Genomic DNA, 19983 nt, shown 5'->3' on the forward strand with positions numbered 1-19983 from the left:
TTGGGCACGACTTGACAAATTTTGGAGAATATGGCTCCCAATGCTACTTTGTGGAAACGGGCATCTGGCAGACCTCGGCTGTTTTGGATTTATTACTTGAAGGGGTTCGTGAGGAGCGAAATCAAACGTGTAACTCTTAGCCAAGAGTTGGGTTTAATAGCTTGCTTTGTCCTTGGCCCCAAACTCTAAAGCATGGATAAGATGGCAGTCTTTTTATTTGTGCCCCCTGTTTTAGGTCGGACACCCACCCCTCCATGGGTACACAAACTTGAGTCACAGGCTTAGAAAGAAGAGGTGGATGCTACTGGAAAAGTTGCTTTTTCACCCTGTTCGCAAGAAGTCACTGGGACATCTTGCTGTATCCAAACAGTCCAGGGATGCCTGATATCAGGGAACAGGGCAGACGTTGAAAGCAGAAGCAAATGCAGGTTTCCTTTAAAATTGACAAAGGGACTTTAAAGGATTGGCAGCTAAGTCGCGTAGAGGGCATTCACAGCCTTTAGAGGACAGAAAAGTGCTCGTGCCCGGCTATGTTGAAACTGGCATGACTAACAAGACTTATCCTGCCGTCTTGTTGGGATGCCACTCCCAGCACTGCTGGGACTTACCTGGGTCCAAACTCCTGGAGCAAATAAATAACATCCATCCTGCTTGCAGAATACCGAAATTGCTGGTCTCACTCAGTAACTCCTGGAAGGCAGTCTGTCCCCGCTATCATGGAAGATAAGCTGCTTCCTTGATGGGGCTTATGCGGCCATAAGAGTGCAATTCATTTCACCCTGCGGGCATGAGGGCATCAAGGATGTCCAAGAGGACTTCCTGCCTTTCCACTGGGATGGGGAAAGGTTAATCAAGTAGTCTAGGCTCACAACTGCCCACAAGGGTTCCTCAAAGGGTGATGGAGAGATCTGCTCCACCCACAAACCGTGACTGGATGCTGGTCTGGCTTTGAGGGGGTAGCTGCGACTGGAAGCGTTCAACGTCGGACATGTTGATTTTGCTGCACATGGAGACATCGAGGGACTTCAGCAGCTGGCACCCCTGACCAACAGACTTCAGGGTTCTAGAAAGAGATATATTCCAGTTGCTGTTGGTCTCTTTGGTCCACCCACCTCAAGGAAAGCTCTGCAGTAGCCTTGCCACCCCCATCTCCTTTGCAGGAAGGGTGTGGGCAACCTCCTGGTGCTCAGGGATGGGTCACGTGGTTAGGGAGAGGGACCTGGGACTTGTAGTAGCTGGAGCAATGCTATAAAACGGACAGGGCCCTTTGCAGGGGGGAAGAGCTTCTAAGGCAGGGGTCTTCAAACCTGGCCCTTTTATGACTTGTGGACTTCAACTCCCAGAATTCCTCAGCCAGCATGTTCTAAAGAGTTTTCCAAGGTCAACTGAGGAGCCTTTAGACCACAGGTGACGCCCCAAGGCATTCAGGTGACCCATCTCTTGCAAACTACACTCACTTACCTGGGCGTCAGCTGGTTGCAGCCAGAAAGAATGAGATGCTGCAACCTGCACAAGGATCCAGCTGCCTCGGCAAAGCCTCTGTCCGTCAGGTTTGTGCAGTGGCTCAGCGAAAGGTGCTCCAAGCTCCGGCAGTTGCGCGCAACAGCGAGGAGGCTAGTGTCGGTGATGTTGGGCACGAGGCTGAGGGAGAGGTAGCGAAGATCTGGGAAGCTAATAACCTGGAAAGGAAGGGCAGGGCCAAATCCCGCATGAGGTGCAAGGTGTAAATCAGGCTGGCAGAGAGAAAAAGCACGCCAAGCCTATAAAGAGGAAGGTTATAGGGTGTGATTTGTCACCCTGACCTGCTAGAACAGGGGTGTCAAACTGCCGGCCCGCCAGCCGGGTGCGTCATGGTGAAACTGCGCCCACCCCATTGCCGGCAATGGAAAAAAAGTCACGATACGTCACCACACGTCACGTGACCTTGCGAGTTTGACCCCTCTGTGCTAGAGCAACGTTTCTTAACCTTGGCAACTTTTAAGATGAGTGGACTTCCAACTCCCAGAATTCCCAGCCCGCCATGCTTCTTTAGAAATGTTTAACTGAGTAGGTTTTCCATCAGTCCCAGTGCCAGAACGCTTCCTTTCTGTGAAGAATGTTAACAATCCCTGACCAGCTGAAGAATTTAAAAACACCTGGAGCCAAACCCCAAGAAAATCTACGTTATTTAGTTTACAGCAAGGATATGCAACCTATGTGCTGCTTCCAAGCCTGGAGTTCTTTTGAGGCTTTACACGGAATGAAGGAAAACATAATATTTGCTAGATGGACCAATAATTCTACTTCATAAGAGGTCATTTTAGATGTCCCTCCAATGGTGTTTGGGCTGCCCCCAAACGGGAGAATGCAACTTCACTTCACAGGAACATTGGCCAGGGAGAAGATCGTATCTGCTGGTCCATTTAGCAAAGCAGTTAGTCCCAATAGCTGTTTTCCCCATCCCAGGAAGCCTTGTACCTTGGCTATGCTCGTGTCCGTCAGCTTCCCACAGGCCGTCAGGTCCAACTCCTGCAGATGGGTCAAGGCGTTCAAAGGGGTTTGGCACTGCTCTTGGGCCTTCTGTTGGTTGAGGTTAACGACCATCATCTTATCCTGCTCCAGATCCTGGGGAGGGGGCAGGAAAAACCCCATATTGCCAAAGTTCCTGCTGAACTTTGGGCCAGCATCTTTCTGTCAAAGCAAGTCGGAAGGATGGGTAAAAGCAGACCAAACCTTTCTGAGGTTGCTTAGAAGGCAAGGTGGACGCCACTCGGGGGTGCTCTGTTGGCTGGGGGAGTGAAAGTGACAGTCCATGGAGCTAGCAGACATCCGGGAAAGGACCACGTTGGAGTATGGTACAGGAGCACTGATGCTAGGCCTCCAAAATACCAAAAAAGGGAATTGGTGGCTTTGCAGGCCACTCCTGCGGCTATTTCAACCTCTCCTCACGTGGTAACTTTCCCACTGTCACCACGAAGCCCAGCTCTTTTCCTCAAGTGTTTGTAAACATTGTAGGGGCTTGTGCTACCAGAACAAGTGTTCACCACCCAAAAATAAGCTCGGCCATTAGAGAAAAAAAATGTGTGTTTATGATGTGACAATGAGAACAACGGATCAATGGATCAGCGTGCCTCCAGAAGCTGTGGGAGCTCCATCACTGGAAGTGTTGAAGAAGAGACTGGACGTCTATTTGTCTGGGATGATCTAAGGCAGGGGTGTCAAACTCAATTTCATTGAGGGCCGCATCAGCATTGCGGTTGCCCTCAGGGGGCCGGGTGGGCGTGGCCAGGGTGGGCATGGCCTACTGGGTGGGCGTGGCTAGAGTGCATATGGCCTACTGGGTGGGCATGGCCAGCTCTACATCGTTCGCATCAAGGGTGCCTATGGGGGCCTGGGCAGGAGTGGGACAGATCTGAGGGTCTCTGGCAGAAGGAGGGTCTCTGGGCCGGGGCCAAGGCAGTGGGGGCCGTTCCCTCACTGTTTCCAGGATGGCTTCAAGGGCCACATGAAACCACTTCGCGGGCCGGATCCGGCCCCTGGGCCTTGTGTTTGACATGTCTGATCTAAGGTCTCCTGCCTTGGGTAGGGGGTTGGACTAGAAGTCCCCCAGGGTCCCTTCCAGCCCTATGACTCTATGATTGTGTGTTTCTATGACTGCCGTTCTCTCACCTCTTTGGCGCATTCACAATCCTCTCTGGGCTCCTCAATCCCCAGCAAACCCCAGTCGGTCAGTTCTTTACACCAGGCCAAGCGGAGGACAGTCAAGTGTAAAAGACTGGAAGTGATAGCTTGGACGCTTCGGTTAGAAAGCGACACGCAAGACGATAGATCCAAAACCCGAAGGCTCTTGCTTAGAGCTCCAGCCAGAGAGAGCACTGTGCTATCCTGCAGGAGGAGGAGGAGGAGGAGGAGGAGGAGGAGGAGAAGGAGAAGGAGAAGAAGAAGAAGAAGAAGAAGAAGAAGAAGAAGAAGACGACCACCGTTGGGTTCGTATTCACTTAAACTTCCCACGGGCTTCAGAGAGGACATGACTCTGGGTGAATTTCTGCCTCAAGCTGGGAAGATTCACACACAGGTAATCCTTGACTTACAACCAGTCACTTAGGAGTTGGTCAAAGTCATGATGGATTCCAGCAAAGGGACTTTCAAGACTTGAATCTGAAACTCCAACGTCTTCCCCCTTGTCCTACCCCACAGTTCTTCTTCTTCTTCCGTGTCTAGATCCAACTTCAAACTGCCAGAATGGAGCCACACCTCCCTGGCTTTGTCGTTGGCCAAAAATAAGTTATTATCGGTACATTTTTCTAGTAGTAGCCAACGTACCAGCAGATGGGCCGGGCTCTGCATCTCTCCACATTCACCCTGCTGTTAGTAACCACACTCCCCATGTTCACAGGGCCTCAATTTACGTCTTTTTTCCCCCTTCAGAAACTAGTGTTTACTTCCAGTTTTCAGCAAGATACAGCCCACAGAAGATGGTTTGCTTAAGGTGATCCCATGTTCACTTGATGGCTGCCACAAAAATGGCCACAAAATCGTGCACACTGTGAGGACCGGCTTTACGCCTATCATGACTTAGGATTGAAATTGAGGGCACAGTGATGGTCCTGGATTGCATTAAGCCAACGAATTTAACCACAGTTTAGTGAACACAGCTTAACATGATGTTAAGCTAAACCCAAACCAACTCATTGTACTGTAGCACAGCCTGTGAACCAGTTGCTGAATGGTATTGCTGGTCTAAAAGAAATCAGTTAAAAAAAAAACCATCGCAGAACTTACCCTTAGTAATGAACAAAAGGCAACGTTCAAGGATTTTAGCTTGGGAGGTCTTGCGCTAGAGCCAAAAGCTTTCACGAACTCACTGCAGCTCACCAGACTGCATTCAGACACGTCCAAGCTCTGGAGATGCTTCAGGTGCGACATTCCCTGGAAGCCGGCATCGGTCAATCGCGGGAGCTTCCCGAGGCGCAGGCAACGAAGAGCTAGAAGCTGGGAGCTGATGGCCAGGCCAGCCCGGTCCGAAAGCTCAGAGCAGCCTCTCAGGTCCAGCGTGGTCAGTTGAGGCTGGTGCTGACACAGGATGCTGACTGACTCGTTGGTCAGATCCCGGCAAGCCTGCAAGACCAATTCCTGCATCTGGAGGTTCTCCACTTGGACCAAGGTCCTCATCGCCTGGCTGTTAATATTGGTGCCGCTCAAATCCAGAGACTTGACGCAAGCGGCTCGCCGGCTGAGAAACTGCAAGAGGTTGCGGAAAGACAGCAGGGCCGAGGAGTTGTAGTCGTGGGAGCCGCTGTAGCTGTCAAACTCAAAGGTAAGGTGGCAGCGGGCCAGGACCAGCTTGGCCAGCTGTGGGCAACAGCTGGTCAGGCGGTTGAAAGTCAGATCGGACAAGTACCTGACGCTGGACAAATTCAGCTCCCGCAAATTGGCTAGCACTTCTTGAGCTTGCAATAAAGTCTCTCTTTTGGAGAGCAGGGTGCCGGGCATGAAGATGCTGTTGCAGCCGCTCAGGTCTAGGGCCACGAGGCCGGGGCAAGCCAGAAGGAGCTCCTCAAAGCTGGCTTCGGTCAGGCAGCTCCCGTTCAGGCACAGGCTGCGCAGATGGGGGCCCAGGTAGTTGGCAATGTATTTGATGACATCCCGGGAAGTGGTCGAACTGTCCAGGTTGGCCATCCTGATGTTGCATACGCGCCTTTGGGCCAAGGCCCGGATGGTACTGAGCGAAGCAGAAGTAGCTGGGATGTTGTAGAGGACATTTTCCTAGAAATGAAGCAAGACGGGCTCCATCATGAGGACGAACAAGCAGTCCTCGAATTACGACCATTCATTTAATGACGGGTTCCAAGTTATGACGGCCTGGGAAAAAGTGACCTTACAACCCATCCTGGAAGTTACAAGTGTTGCGCCACCACCCCTAACGGTCACCTGATCGGGCGCTTGGCAAGCAGCTCGCATTTCCGACGGTTGCCGTGTCTTGCGGTAATGGGATCACAACCTGCGGCCTTCCTGGTTGGCTTCCAGCAAGCTAAGTCAGTTGGGGAAGCCGGATTCTACACTCAACAACCCCATGATTCATTTAATGAGGGTGAGATTTGTTTAACGTATATGGGGTTTTACTTAATAACCGTGATAAAAATGGCCGTAAAAACAAGTCTGCTCATGTGATGACTCATTTTTATTTATTTATTTATTTTAATCCCATTTATATCCTGCCCTTCTCCGAAGACTCAGGGCGGCTTACAATCTAAGAAGCACAAATCAATGTGCTTAGCAATAGCCTTCATTCTATGTATATGCCTGCTTATTAGGGCTTTCACACACACACACCCCAAGCGGCATTATTACAAAGTCAGCTTATTGCCCCCAACAATCTGGGTCCTCATTTTACCTACCTCGGAAGGATGGAAGGCTGAGTCAACCTTGAGCCTGGTGGGACTCGAACCTGCACTAATTGCAGGCAGCTGGTGTTACTTAAGGAGACATTAGCCCACTGTTCCACCAAGGCTCTATTTTATGACTGCCGCAATTTACAATGAAAATTGCAGTCCTGAATGTGGTTGTTAAGTCAAGGATGCCTGTATTTCCAAGGAGGCCAATTTGATACACTGTACTTCCTAATTCAGTGTTTCTCAACCTTGTCCACTTTAAGATAGGTGGACTTCAACTCCCAGAATTCCCCAGCCAGCTATCAGGGGACTGGAGGCTGAAACATATAAGGAACGATTGCTGGAATTGGGTATGTCTAGTTTAATGAAGGACTAGGGGGGACATGATAGCAGTGTTTCAGTATCTCAGGGGCTGCCACAAAGAGGAGGGAGTCAAGCTATTCTCCAAAGCACCTCAAGGCAGGACAAGAAGCAACGGATGGAAACTAATCAAGGAGAGAAGCAACCTGGAACTAAGGAGAAACTTCCTGACAGTTAGAACAATTAACCAGTGGAACCACCTGCCTCCAGAAGCTATGAATGCTCCAACACTGGAAGTTTTTAAGAAGAGACTGGACAGCCATTTGTCTGAAATGGTATAGGGTTTCCTGCCTGAGCAGGGGGTTGGACTGGATGACCTCCAAGATCCCTTCCAACTTTACTACTATTATGATTAGGAGCTGAGGTCCACACCTCTTAAAGTGGACAAGGTTGAGAAACACTATCCCAATTCATTGCCAACATCTATTTGGCTTTGGAAGCCACAACTTTATAGAAGAAGAGGGATGGTTTTGGGATCCCCTCCTTTTAAAGAGGGGAATTTGAAAAGGAGATCTGAGAAGTGAAACATTCTTATTTCCATCTTTAAAGTAAAATGAGCCAATCTCCCCCACAGTAACATATCATATTTACACATTGTCCCTGGCAAATTGGGAGGCTGAGATGTTGCTCCCAAATCAGTATAAAATGCCCAATCCTAAAAAAAGAAAAAAAAAGGGTGGGGGGAGATTTTCCTAGAGGGGATTGCCTTTTGAAGGAACAGAAAGTGTAGGCGAGCTTGTTTAGGCCCACAAAGTTTTTACCTGTCGCAGAGTGTCTTGGGCTGCAAAATACCAGGCTCGGCTAACCAAAGACGCCTCTTTTCTGTCAGAGATAGGTAGAAAGCTCAAGATGTAAGCGATGACCTACAAATGAGAAAGCAGAGGCCAACTTAGCTGTTCCGGCTGGAAGGAGAAACAATTTATCAGATGAAAACATCATCTAATACTTCTTGTCCTCGTTTCGAGCTGCTCGTTATGCGCCACAATGTGACCCGTGCGGAGACGAGAGAACATAATTAACCGAGTAAGGACTGGTAAAACCTCGCACCCTGATCTTGCGAAGTGAAAACTGAATACACCTGTCTGGATGACAATCACAAGTATTGGCACTGGGACACAGTAAAGAAATGCTTAAAGGTCTATCCCAGGCAAGAAGAGGTCAACGTATTCTCCGAAGCACCTGAAGTGCAGGGCAAGATGCAAATGGGTGGATGCCAATCAGAGAGAGATCCTACCTGGAAGGAAATAAGGAAGAATTTCCTGAGAACGATTAATCAATGGAAGAGCTTGCCTCCTGGAACTGTGTGTGCTCTGTAGCTGGAAGATTTCAAAAAACAACAACCGGACAACCATTTGTCTGGGATGGTATAAGGACTCCTGCTTTGGCTGGGAGGTTGAACTAGAAGACTTTCAAGGTTAATTCCAGCCCCGCGATTCTAGGAACTAGAGCAGGTGTCTAGATTCTCAACTTGCAATAATGAAGAGTTGAATGTCACAGTACAGTAGTCCTGGCTTACCATATTTTGACTATCTAGAACAGGGGCCTTCAAACTTGGCCCTTTGACGACTTGTGGACTTCAACTCCCAGAATTCCTCAGCCAGGCACATGTGCCTGGCTGAGGAATTCTGGGAGCTGAAGTCCACAAGTCATCAAAGGGCCAGGTTTGAAGACCCCGATCTAGAAACACAACTCATCCTAAGATCATAGGCAGTCCTTGACTTACGACCACAACAGAGCCCCAAATTCCTGTGGTTAAGCAAGACATTTGTTGAGTGAGTTTTGCCCCATTTTATGACCTTTCCTGTTGCACTTGTTGAGTGACTCACCACAATTGTTAAATTAATCACAAAGCTGTTAAGTCAATCCGGCTTCCCCATTGAATCTGCTTGTCAGAAGGTCACAAAAGGGGATCACATGACCCCGGGACATGGCAGCCGTCATAAATATGAACCACTTGCCAAGCGTCTGAATTCTGATCGTGCAACCGCGGGGATGGTGCAACAGTCGTTAAGTGTGAAAAACTTTTTTCCAGTGCCGCTGTAACTTTCAATGGTCACTAAACGAACTGTTGTAAATCGAGGACTACCTGTATTCCTTCCGGAATTTAAAATTACACCAACTGAATTGTTGGACAGAAGTCTTCAGAGCCAAAGCAAAGATACATAAGCATTTTGAACATTTATTGCCATAAAGTCCAGAGCAATGGTTTCTGATGTAAAGTCCACCTCTAATTTGCAACTACATTTTGACTGTCTCTGCTGAAAAGGGAACGATCTGATTCTCTTCTGCTTTGGCTTAATATAGCCAAACTGATGTTAATTTCAGATGTTCATATAATGGGAAACCACATGGCTTAGAAGAAGGAAGTCTTCTACAAATCTTATTATCCACTTTTTCGGTTTAATTTGCTAATAGAATGCCAGAGGCTGCTGACTTTTATGAAGAGCCAAATGTGATAAAGCTATAAAACAGTAAATGATTCGCTGTAATTGGCTCCACACAATAACAAACCATTGTGGGTACAAAGAAGTGTCTATCTATCTATAAAGAAAACAATTAAGTTACAGTACTTGTTTGTTCTTTCTGGGTTGAAAAAAAAATCTCATCCTGGTTTGAGGCTGATGAGTTTTTATGGTGTGCCCACTTTTGGGGTTTACCACAAAGTATCCCAATCCAGATAAGATATCACCATCAAGATCAAAAAGTATTTTGAGAAATAATCAAAGTAAGCAGTAAGCTGGTAGAGGACAGGAAGGCCTGGAGGAACATTGTCCATGGGGTCGCAATGGGTCGGACACAACTTCGCAACTAACAACAACGACAAAGCGGTAAACTACAGTTTACAAGCTACAATCATTGGGCTCATGCAACAGGCAATGCCCAAATCAGACAATATCTGGTTTATTTTAGCACCATGCTGTGAAACCATTCAGAAGTTTGTTGATATTAATTATAGAAACAACTAAATGAATGGTTTATGAAGCTACCAAGACTGAAGCTTTGAACAAAGAAATCATTAAAAAATAACTTTTCACAGTGTTTTGTAAGGGTTCTATAAAATCATTTTGCGAAGCAACTTTTTCAAGAAGCAGCTTTTATCCTAGCTGTGTGGGTTTTAAAATAAAAAGGGACACATTTTTAAAAAGCATTTGTGCTCAAAAGGTAACCAGTTATCTCAAATAGAAAATGAAAAAGAGGTGTTTTTTTTACATACACGCAGTGACATGTTTATTAAACATTTCAAGGGGAGTTCTACAAAACACTTCAGGAAATGTCTGAAGCTCTGGATTGGAGTCGGGTTTTTAAAAGCAGTTTCAGTTACATGAGGAAAGGATGTGGCTAAACCTCGCAATGGCAAATGATGATTTTTCACACTCCTACAGCAACAACAGTTTCCAATGGACTAATTCAATGAGAGAAAACTGTTTTTTCATTAATGTGGTTATCAATCTTCACTCATTCCTTGACCCTGACGCTATCTAGGGTTTGGGTTATCCAGTTACCTACTCCTAAAAAGCAGGAACCTTGTGGAATGTGACAATTGTCCTGTTGTTTAAACACGATATCAGTCCATTTTCATTTACAAACAGGCCGATTCTTTCATTGAAAAGGATTTCCAGTGCCAGAACGGAATAAATGAACCAGCCGCAATAAACATCTATAAGCTTGTAAGGCGCCCTGAGTCTTCGGAGAAGGGCGGGATATAAATGGAATTAAAAATAATAAAAAAATATCTAAGCTATAATAACAACTGGAAGAATTTCACTCCGATCAAAGAAACTAAAAAACAAAAATGGAAGGGAATATGAATAGCTCAGCCTCTTGAAAAGCAGCTGTGATGGAGACCGTACAATCTCCCCTGCGAATTTGACCCGTTAGAAAGTTTCCCCTTATATCGAAGCAAAAGGTAGGCAGCTGCAAATGATGCAACGTGGGCTCAGATCAAAGAGAGAAAGCGATCTTAACCCGGAGGAAGACAGCTGTTATGACCCTTAAGGAGCAACCGCGGAAAAAAAAAAGCTAGCGCCTGACACGGGTTTGCAGACACGTCTGGATGCATGCACGCGGGCTGAGCGCGAAGCACAGTGCTCAGCAAACCTGGGAGGACTCCACGGAGCAGCAATCCGCGCCTTTGGGCGCCCTTACCTCTACGGGCAGCCTCCAGGTCTCCATGGCCGGCCGGAGAGCCCGGCTAGAGGTCAGCAGAGACGCGAAAGACACGGATGGAGAAAGAAGCGGTGGCGCCGCCTCCAACGACCGTCGACGCCCCGCCCATCAGCTCCGCCTCCTCCTCCTCCCCCCGCGTTCCAAGATCCCCAAGGCGACGGCGCGGTGCTTGTCGGGAACTGTAGGCTTTCCCCGAGGAGCGCGTTTCTCGGCGGCGCCGATGTGACGCAAATGGCCTCGCGCCGGAAGTCTCGCTGGGTTGAGTTGGCCGGGGAGTCGCCATGGCGGTGAGTCGGGCATCGGGAGGCTGGAGCGAGCCCGGGCGGTCTTTATTTATTGATTGATTGATTGATTGATTGATGGGATTTATATCCCGCCCTATCTCCCGAAGGACTCAGGGCGGCTAACAACAAAACATATAATAAGTACCGAAATTAAGATAAAAATAAAATTAAAATCATCTGTGCAATAAATTAAAATTAAAAACTAAAAATAAATTAAAAATTGTAAATATAATTAATTAAAATGCCTGTCAGTCCCTGATTTTAAAAATAAAATAAAATAAATGCGCTTTTTCTCTCCCCCCCCCTCCGCAGCCTAAAGGAAAGGTAGGAACCAAAGGCAAAAAGCAGATATTTGAAGAAAACAAGGATACTCTCAAGTTCTACCTGCGAATCATCTTAGGGGCGAATGTGAGTGTGGGGCGCTGAGTCTCGTGGGGGGGTGGCCTGGGAGGAGGTGAGCCCGGTTATTTTTGATCCGGGAAGGAGGTCTGCCCTTCTGGCTGCTGTGCAATTGTGAAGCAGTCAAGGAAATCGTCGCAGCTGTAGCTTTTCCTCCAGGGGTGGCAGCAGCAGCTGCAGTTCAAACCCCCAGCCTGTCAAGGTCCTCTGTCTGAAGGTAAAAAGTGGAATTAAAAGTTTGATTTGGTTGACTTACCTGTTTAGATTTAGAGTGAAACTTTTAGACCCGTGTTTGTCAACCTTGGCAGCTGGAAGATATGAGCCACCATCTCCCAGAATTCCCCGGCCAGCATTGCTGGGAGTTAGAACATAGAACCTCATCAGAGTGGGAAGGGAGCTTGGAGACTGAAGTCCACACATCTTAAAAGTTGCCTAGTATGAGAAATGGCTTTAAACAAAGAGCTCTATGTCTGTTCCTCTTTCTCTCTTATTTTGATATCCCTTGTGGTTTCAGGCCATTTACGGAATTGTCAACCTTGGGATCTTCTACATAACAGCTACCATTTGGACTTGGGTGAGTTCTACATATAATCAGACTGTCATTTCTTTTGAGTCAGGGACTGTTAATGTGTGTTGCACATCGAGAGGAGAAAAGAAAGTGGATTCAGAAATGTTCCTGTTTGTTTCTGCAAAGAGAGAAGTCTTTATCGATCTGTTTAAAATATTGGCTAGGAGAATATGAGATTCATATTCAACTGCCATCCCTCTGTGCCACTAATCCTACACAGCTGACATTCTGTATCATGTTCGTAAACTTGGGAGCCTCCACATACAACCACCAGTAAACCATTCTTCCATTAGAGCTGTCTTAATCCTTAACAGAAGTGTTTGTATCCAGTTGTGCCCAGTAATCCTGCTTACAAAGATGGCACCAGCTACAATATTTATTTATTTATTTATTTATTTATTTATTTATTTGTTTGTTTGTTTGTTTGTTTGTTTGTTTGTTTGTTTGTTTGTTTGTTTTTATATACCGCCCTTCTCCCGAGGGACTCGGGGCGGTGTACAGAGTAAATATATGTCTGTGTTCCTGCCTATCTTTGCCAAATATAAACCTTTGTGCCCTTTTCAAACTTCAGACTTTACTGAAATAGTATCTCCAAAGTACGAGTATCTCCGAAGGGTTTTTACTGTTTTTTCCTGGCTAATTTTCATATCTTCCTTTCAGGTTGCCTTTGTGTTCAGCTTGATGGTCTATGGGGCTAGTTACCAATCAATGAGGTCAATGGCAAAGCCTACTTTTGGAGAGGGCGGCAGCCTCGCTGATGGCGGGATTGATCTGAATATGGAACAGGGAATGGCAGAGTGAGTGTCTACACTACCTAAGTCCAGGTGAGCAGATCCTGCTGCCTGAGCGCATATGTAGTTTTCCTTCATAGCCTCAACCAGTGGAGGGACACACTGGTGCCTCGGGCTACCTGCATCTCCTTGTGTGTGGACCCCCCCAAACCTTTTTAAATTGAATGGTAAATAACATCACAGAAATAGGGGATTATTAAATGGATGACGGAAGGATAATCGTATTAACAATTGGGTTCTTGGTGTTCGCTGAGCTTGGTTGTTTTCTTGCAGATGTTTCATTACCACTCTAGGTAACCTCATGAGTGCATGAGAGAGAGTGGTGGTCAGCAAACCCTAACCCTAAAGCAGTGTCTTCCATTGCTGAATATCTTCTACCACTTAAACCATTTCTTCTAACGTTCAGTTGTGATCAACATCCCTATATTTTCTACCTGCTAAGTCTGCTTCTGCCTCCTGTGCAACTGCAGGTACAGATAGTCCTTCATTTACGACCATAACGGGGACCAGAATTTCCATTGATAAATAAGTCACAGCTGATTTTATGACCCTTTTGCCACTGTAGTTGTTGAGCAAACCCAGCTTCCCCCACCCCCCCCAAACTTTGCTTTTTGAAAGATGGCTGGGAAGGTTGCCAATGCCAATCTCATGTCCCTGGGACATTGCAGCGGTTGTGAATACACACCGGTTGCCAACTGCCCGAATTTTAGTGATGCAACTGTCAGGATGCTGCGGTGGTCATAAGTTGGAGGACCGGCTTTAACCAGGAGGTGAGGGAGGATCCCTTGCAGGGACGAGCCGAGGAGTTTAGTCATCATCTGACGGACAAAATCGCTCAGATCCGGACCGGCTTGGACTCTGACTGGGCAGAGTCTGATGTGGAGGAATCAGGCGGTCTTGAGCACGTTATCTGGACTGAGTTCGACCCTGTTTCCCCTGATGATGTGGACAGGATCATGGGGAGACTGAGCTCCACCACCTGTTTGTTGGATCCGTGCCCCTCCTGGCTAGCTTATGCGGCTCGGGAGGGAACACGAGGCTGGTTCCATGCAGTGATAACTGCTTCTTTGAAGGAGGGTGTCTTCCCTGCCGCCTTGAAGGAGGCGGTGGTGAGACCCCTCCTCAAGAAGCCTGCTTTGGACCCGGCTGTTTTAAACAACTATCGTCCAGTCTCCAACCTTCGCTTTCTGGCGAAGGTTGTTGAGAGTGTGGTGGCGCATCAGCTCCCTCTGTTCCTGGAGGAAACTGATTATCTGGACCCGTACCAATCGGGCTTCAGGCCCGGACACAGCACGGAGACGGCATTGGTCGCGCTGGTGAATGATCTCTGGAGGGCTAGGGACAGGGGTTGCTCCTCTGTCCTGGTCCTATTAGATCTCTCAGCGGCTTTCGATACCATCGACCATGGTATCCTGCTGCGGCGTCTCAGGGGGTTGGGAGTGGGAGGCACCGTCTTACGGTGGTTCTCCTCCTACCTCCAGGGCCGCTCGCAGTCGGTGTTGACAGGAGGGCAGAGATCCGCCCCGAGGTCTCTCATTTGTGGAGTCCCTCAGGGGTCGGTTCTCTCGCCCCTCCTGTTCAACATCTACATGAAGCCGCTGGGCGAGATCATTCGTGGTTTTGGGGTGGGGTATCACCAGTATGCTGATGATACCCAACTTTTTCTTTCCACCCCGAACCAACCCAGTGATGCCCTCTCCGTGATGTCCCGGTGCCTGGAGGCGGTCCAGGTCTGGATGGGGAGAAACAGGCTTCGTCTCAATCCCGCCAAGACTGAGTGGCTGTGCATATCGGCGTCTCGGGTTAACCAAGTTATTCCACCTCTAATGATGGGGGGTGAGGTGTTACCCCCCGTTGATAGGGCTCGCAACTTGGGCGTCCTCCTGGATTCACGGCTCAATTTTGAAGATCACATAGGAGCCGTGACCAGGGGGGCTTTTGCACAGGTTCGCCTGGTGCGCCAGTTGCGTCCCTATCTGGACCGAGACGCCCTACGCACAGTCACTCATGCGCTTGTGACCTCCCGTTTGGACTACTGTAACGCTCTCTACATGGGGCTGCCCTTGAAGACCACTCGGAGGCTTCAACTGGTGCAGAATGCGGCCGCGCGAGTTGTAATGGGGGTTTCCCGATACTCCCATGTAACACCTCTACTCCGCGAGCTGCATTGGCTTCCGGTTGCCCTCCGGGTGAAATTCAAGGTGCTGGTTATCACCTATAAAGCCCTATATGGCCTGGGTCCGGGTTATTTGAGGGAACACCTGCTGCCGGCATCAAACGCCCTTCGCCCAGTGCGCTCCCACAGGGAGGGTCTGCTCAGGGTTCCGCCGGTGAGAGATTGCCGGCGGGTGACACCCAGGGATAGGGCCTTCTCAGTGGGAGCGCCTGCCCTCTGGAACCAGCTGCCAGTAGAGCTGAGGACTGCTCCCGACCTCCGATCATTCCGCCGGGGCCTGAAGACCTGGCTCTTTGAGCTCTCGGGCCCAGGCTGAGGGGAAAACTTTTAACTGGGGTTTTAATGTACAGGGTGAATTTAATGCTTTTTAAATTGGTTTTAACTTTTGTATGTTTTGATTTTAATTCCCTGTAAACCGCCCTGAGTCCTCAGGGAAAGGGCGGTATACAAATGCAAATATTAAATTAAATTAAATTAAATTAAACTCTTTTTTGTAACTTCGAACAAGTGGTTGTAAATGGAGGACTATCTGTACTTTTCTCCACCTTCATCACTCCCAGGTCCTTCAACCATTCTTCCTAGGACTTCGTTCAACATTCTTTTCTCCCAATTGTTACAATCCCAAATGGATCTCAGTAATCCAGAACTCTGCAGCTAATCCATGATTTCTTAGCATCCGGACCAGACGGTTGGAAGGCTTCTCCCCTCGACTCATGTCAATCCTGTTCAGGCCCACTCTTAAATGTTTGACCCTCCGTCACTCTTTTTTTTTTTTAAGCCAGTCTTTTTTTCTTTCTCGGATGGAACATTAGAGAACAGCCGAAGAGACGGAGACCTTATACTTCTGCTCTAATAAAAATCAGCATTTTTTTTTTCTACCCTCAGGCATCTGAAGGATATGATTTTGCTTACTGCCATTGTCCAAGTGCTCAGCTGTTTTTCCCTCTATATGTGGTATTTCTGGCTCTTGGTAAGTTTCTTTTACTTATTTGTCCGCAGCACATTCTTCCTCTTTCCAGCTGTGTCAGGGAGCCGGTTTGGTCTAGTGCAGGGGTCTTGAAACTCGGCCCTTTAATGACTCATGGACTTCAACTCCCAGAATTCCTCAGCCAGGCAGGCTGGCTGAGGAATTCTGGGAGTTGACGTCCATGAGTCATCAAAGGGCCAAGTTTGAAGACCCCGATCTAGAAACACAACTCATTATCTTAAGATCATAGGCAGTCCTTGACTTACGACCACAACAGAGCCCCAAATTCCCGTGGTTAAGCAAGACATTTGTTGAGTGAGTTTTGCCCCATTTTATGACCTTTCCTGTTGCACTTGTTGAGTGACTCGCCGCAATTGTTAAATTAATCACAAAGCTGTTAAGTCAATCCAGCAGCACGGTTACTGGTGGGACAATATTGGGAGAAGGATAGTTTGCCTACTATAGAAGAATGGGTGCTTAAAGTTTCGAATCTTGCAGAAATGTCTAAGGTTTCTGCTTACTTGAAAGATCATTCACAGGAAAGATATATTTCAGTTTGGAGGAGATGGATAGATTATATTCAGAATAAATATGGGACTAAAAAGTTCCATTTAGCTTATGAGTAGATTTTAGAGGGATATTGTTATTGGTACTTTGTGTGTAGTTATGTTGAAGGGGAGTTAAAGCACATTATGAATTTGGTTAATTGTATATTATGCATAATTTTTATTTAGAATATGATTATTATAACTATAATCCTGTATTTAGCTCTGGGAAGTGGTGGAGGGGAAGTGGGCGGGTTTGGGGTGGGGGGGATTTGGGGATATATTGTAAAATCTTGTTTTTGTAAAACTCTTTAATAAAAAAATAAAATAAAAGGGCCGAGTTTGAAGACCCCTGGTCTAGTGGTTAAAATACTAAAGGCTAAAAAGACCATAAGTTCCAAGTCCTGCCTTAGCCATGAAACCCAACTGGGTGATTTTGGGCCAACCCACCTCACAGGGTGGTTGCTGTGGGGAAAATAGGAGGAGGAATTGTGTTGGATATGTTCACCTCCTTGGGTTATTTGTAAAAATAATAAAAGGCAGGATATAAATAAACATCGACAGCTTATCAAGTCTGTTTGGGTGGAAGCCAGACAAACTGCACTTGCAGTTGCATTTAATTTTAGCCAGTACCACTTGATACAGCATCTTCCCCCACTGTTAAAATTCTAGGTGATTTTTTTTTTTAAGAGTGTTTGAGTAATGCCGTAACTTTTTTTTTTCAGGTTGCAAAGAGAGTTAGAAGTATTCGATCCATTAGCACCCTAGAGAGAAAAAAGATTGAGAAATGTTCAGATAGGTTTCTGGGTCATGCTGAAGTAGGGAATTCCCACTAAAAAACTGCAAATGTTTTATTTTAAGGATTTTTCTTTATTAAAAAAAAATCCCGTCCTGGTTTTGATCATGAAAAATGAGACAAGGTATAGTTCACTGAAGAGTAAAGCAGTGGAAGAAAAATAATTAAGCAGAAATGATTAACAGTTGCACTGGTCTTACCAAAAGGAGTTGTCCTATCTGAAGTTGGCATCTGCAAATTGAATGGTCTCTTCCCAAACAAACCTGAACATGGCATCCCATGTGCATATTCCTAGCTAATGTAACCTTCAAGGGGGTTCCTGTGCTAGTTCTTAGATAATGAGCAAGTTCCTGCAATAGCCCTAGCACTTAGTATATGTAAGTGCTATATATACAACTTCATATTTACAGCCCTCTCTAAGCAGTTTACACAGTCAGAGTATTTGTCCCCAACAATCTGGGTCCTCCTTTTACCAACCTGGGAAGGATGGGAGGCTGTCAACCTTGAGCTAGTCAGGATCGAACTGCTGGCAGTGAGCAGTGAGTCAGCCTGCAATGCTACATTCTAACCACTGCGCCACCGTGGCTATTTTTAATAGAAAGGGCTCCTTTGGATATACCAGCCTTAATGAAATTAGAATACAGGTAGTCCTCAATTTATGACCATTCATTTAACAACCACTGGAAGTTACAACAGTGCTGAGCAAAGTAACTTCTGGGTGGTCTTTGCACTTATGACCTTGCAGCGTCTTTTGCTGTCACATAATTGTGACCCCGGCGCTTGGCAGCAGGCATGTATTACGACAGTTGTGTCATCCCAGGGTCATGAGATTTCCATTTGTGACCTTCCCAGTCACCGCCTGACAATTGGGGGAGCCTAGTTCACTTAATAGCCATGTGATTCACAAAAATTACAACAGCACCCAAAAAAAAATTGTAAAATTGGGCGGAGTCACGAGAAGACTGCAGAGATTCTGGTCCAATTGTCGTAAGTCAAAGACTGCCTGGAAAACAGATTAAAATTAACTTAAGTTAAAAAAAATAAAAATGGGATACATAGAGATAAATGGGGTGTACAATTCTTTAACAATTAAAAAGCCCGGCCAGCTTTTTGCTAATTCTGAGCTGTGCAACTTTGCTTGGGGCATGCCTTGAAGAGGATCCCTGTTCTTGTTCCCTCTTGCAGGCTCCAGGGCGAGCACTCTATCTCCTGTGGGTTAACCTTCTGGGTCCTTGGCTCACTGCCGAATCTCCAGCTGCCAGTCAAGAGCCCAACGAGAAGAAACAGCGTCGGCAAGAACGCCGGCAGATGAAACGGTTTTAGCTGCGCTCCTGGGCGTGAATGTCAGTGCCACCTTGGGTCTCCCCCGTGGCTGTTTTATCAGGGATTTGAACCAATCAGAAAACATCAGGGGATTTTCCTCTCTGCTGGCCATTGCTCTTCTCCTTCCATCCTTCCATCCTAAGGCTATAAGGCTTGCAGTGTGTGTGTGGGGTGGGGGCGGCAGTAAATGCTTTTTTCCACCTTACGGCAGGGGGAGGGGACCATGGGGAGAGGGCTGCAGATGTGTAAATACCTTTCCAAAATGATGCTGTAACATGAATCGGACGACGGAGGTCTTTCAGTGTTGGAAGCAGTGATGCATTAAAAAGGCACGCGCACAGACAATGTTTGCCGTGAGTGCGCTTGTAGCGTGCGTGCGTTTCCTTTGGTTTCTTATTTACTCGCCTCTTTTTGGGACCCTTCTAGGCAGGCCCGGTGCTCTCATTGGAAGCACAAAGCGAGCAGTAAGTTCAAACAGTAACGCAAGCGAGGGATACAGAAGACCAAAGGGATTTATTAATTAATTTATTTATTAATTTTATTTGTATACCGCCCTTCTCCCGAAGGACTCAGGGCGGTGAACAGGGCAGTACATGTTGAAAGACAAAATACAAAAATTAAAAAAGATTAAACAAAATGCCCACAACTCTTACAATAAGTTAAAACACATTAAAAAATAGGTTAAAACACATTAATAAAACCCAACCCCATCCCATCAGGCCAGGCCAGCTTGTTCGAAGAGGTAAGTCTTTAGATCACGCCGGAAGGAGCGCAGGTCAGGCGCCATCCGGAGCTCAACCGGAAGATGGTTCCATAAATCCGGCGCACCCACAGAGAACGCCCTCCCCCTGGGGGCCACCAGTCAACATTCTTTGACCGGTGGCACCCTAAGGAGGCCCTCTGTGGGAGCGTACTGGGCGGAGGGAAGTTGACGCTGGCCGCAGGTGCTCCCTAAGGTATTCCGGACCCATGCCATGTAGGGCTTTTTAGGTCATTACCAACACCTTGAATCTCACCCGGAAGACAACTGGAAGCCAATGCAGCTCGCGGAGCAGAGGTGTAACATGGGAGTATCGGGAAACTCCCAACACAACTCTCGCGGCTGCATTCTGTACCAGTTGGAGCCTCCGAGTGGTCTTCAAGGGCAGCCCCATGTAGAGAGCGTATTTGGGGGTTTAAGGATTATTTTGAAAAAAAGAGGGGACAGCAGGAGCATCTGTTAGAATGGGGAGGAGC

General features: G+C 47.2%; 2 protein-coding genes across 2 annotated transcripts; one reads left to right on the forward strand and one right to left on the reverse strand.

Moving 5' to 3' along the window:
* Positions 1-197: 197 nt before the first annotated feature.
* On the reverse strand, positions 198-10904 carry LOC308672620 (uncharacterized protein; the record flags this gene model as incomplete). The annotated part of the gene is made up of 7 exons (XM_081335667.1): positions 198-1063; positions 1462-1679; positions 2458-2604; positions 3649-3864; positions 4762-5745; positions 7493-7594; positions 10878-10904. 7 exons carry the CDS (start codon positions 10902-10904, stop codon positions 889-891), a joined length of 1869 nt encoding a protein of 622 aa, XP_081191793.1. The 3' UTR covers positions 198-888.
* A 209-nt stretch (positions 10905-11113) lies between these two features.
* Positions 11114-19733, forward strand: TMEM208 (transmembrane protein 208). Its single transcript, XM_081336028.1, has 6 exons — positions 11114-11185; positions 11495-11590; positions 12096-12155; positions 12810-12946; positions 16002-16086; positions 18610-19733. Exons 1-6 carry the CDS (start codon positions 11180-11182, stop codon positions 18745-18747), a joined length of 522 nt encoding a protein of 173 aa, XP_081192154.1. The 5' UTR covers positions 11114-11179; the 3' UTR covers positions 18748-19733.
* The last annotated feature ends 250 nt before the right edge of the window (positions 19734-19983 follow it).

The sequence above is a fragment of the Vipera berus genome, assembly GCF_964194415.1.
Source record: "Vipera berus genome assembly, chromosome: 10".
NCBI lineage: Eukaryota > Metazoa > Chordata > Lepidosauria > Squamata > Viperidae > Vipera > Vipera berus.

Bases quoted from the DNA above. Each gene is read 5' to 3' on its own strand.
- TMEM208 (XM_081336028.1), top strand. The intron at 12,156-12,809 runs GTGAGTTCTACA...TCTTCCTTTCAG, and splicing joins CAGCTACCATTTGGACTTGG to GTTGCCTTTGTGTTCAGCTT. The intron at 12,947-16,001 runs GTGAGTGTCTAC...TTCTACCCTCAG, and splicing joins ATGGAACAGGGAATGGCAGA to GCATCTGAAGGATATGATTT.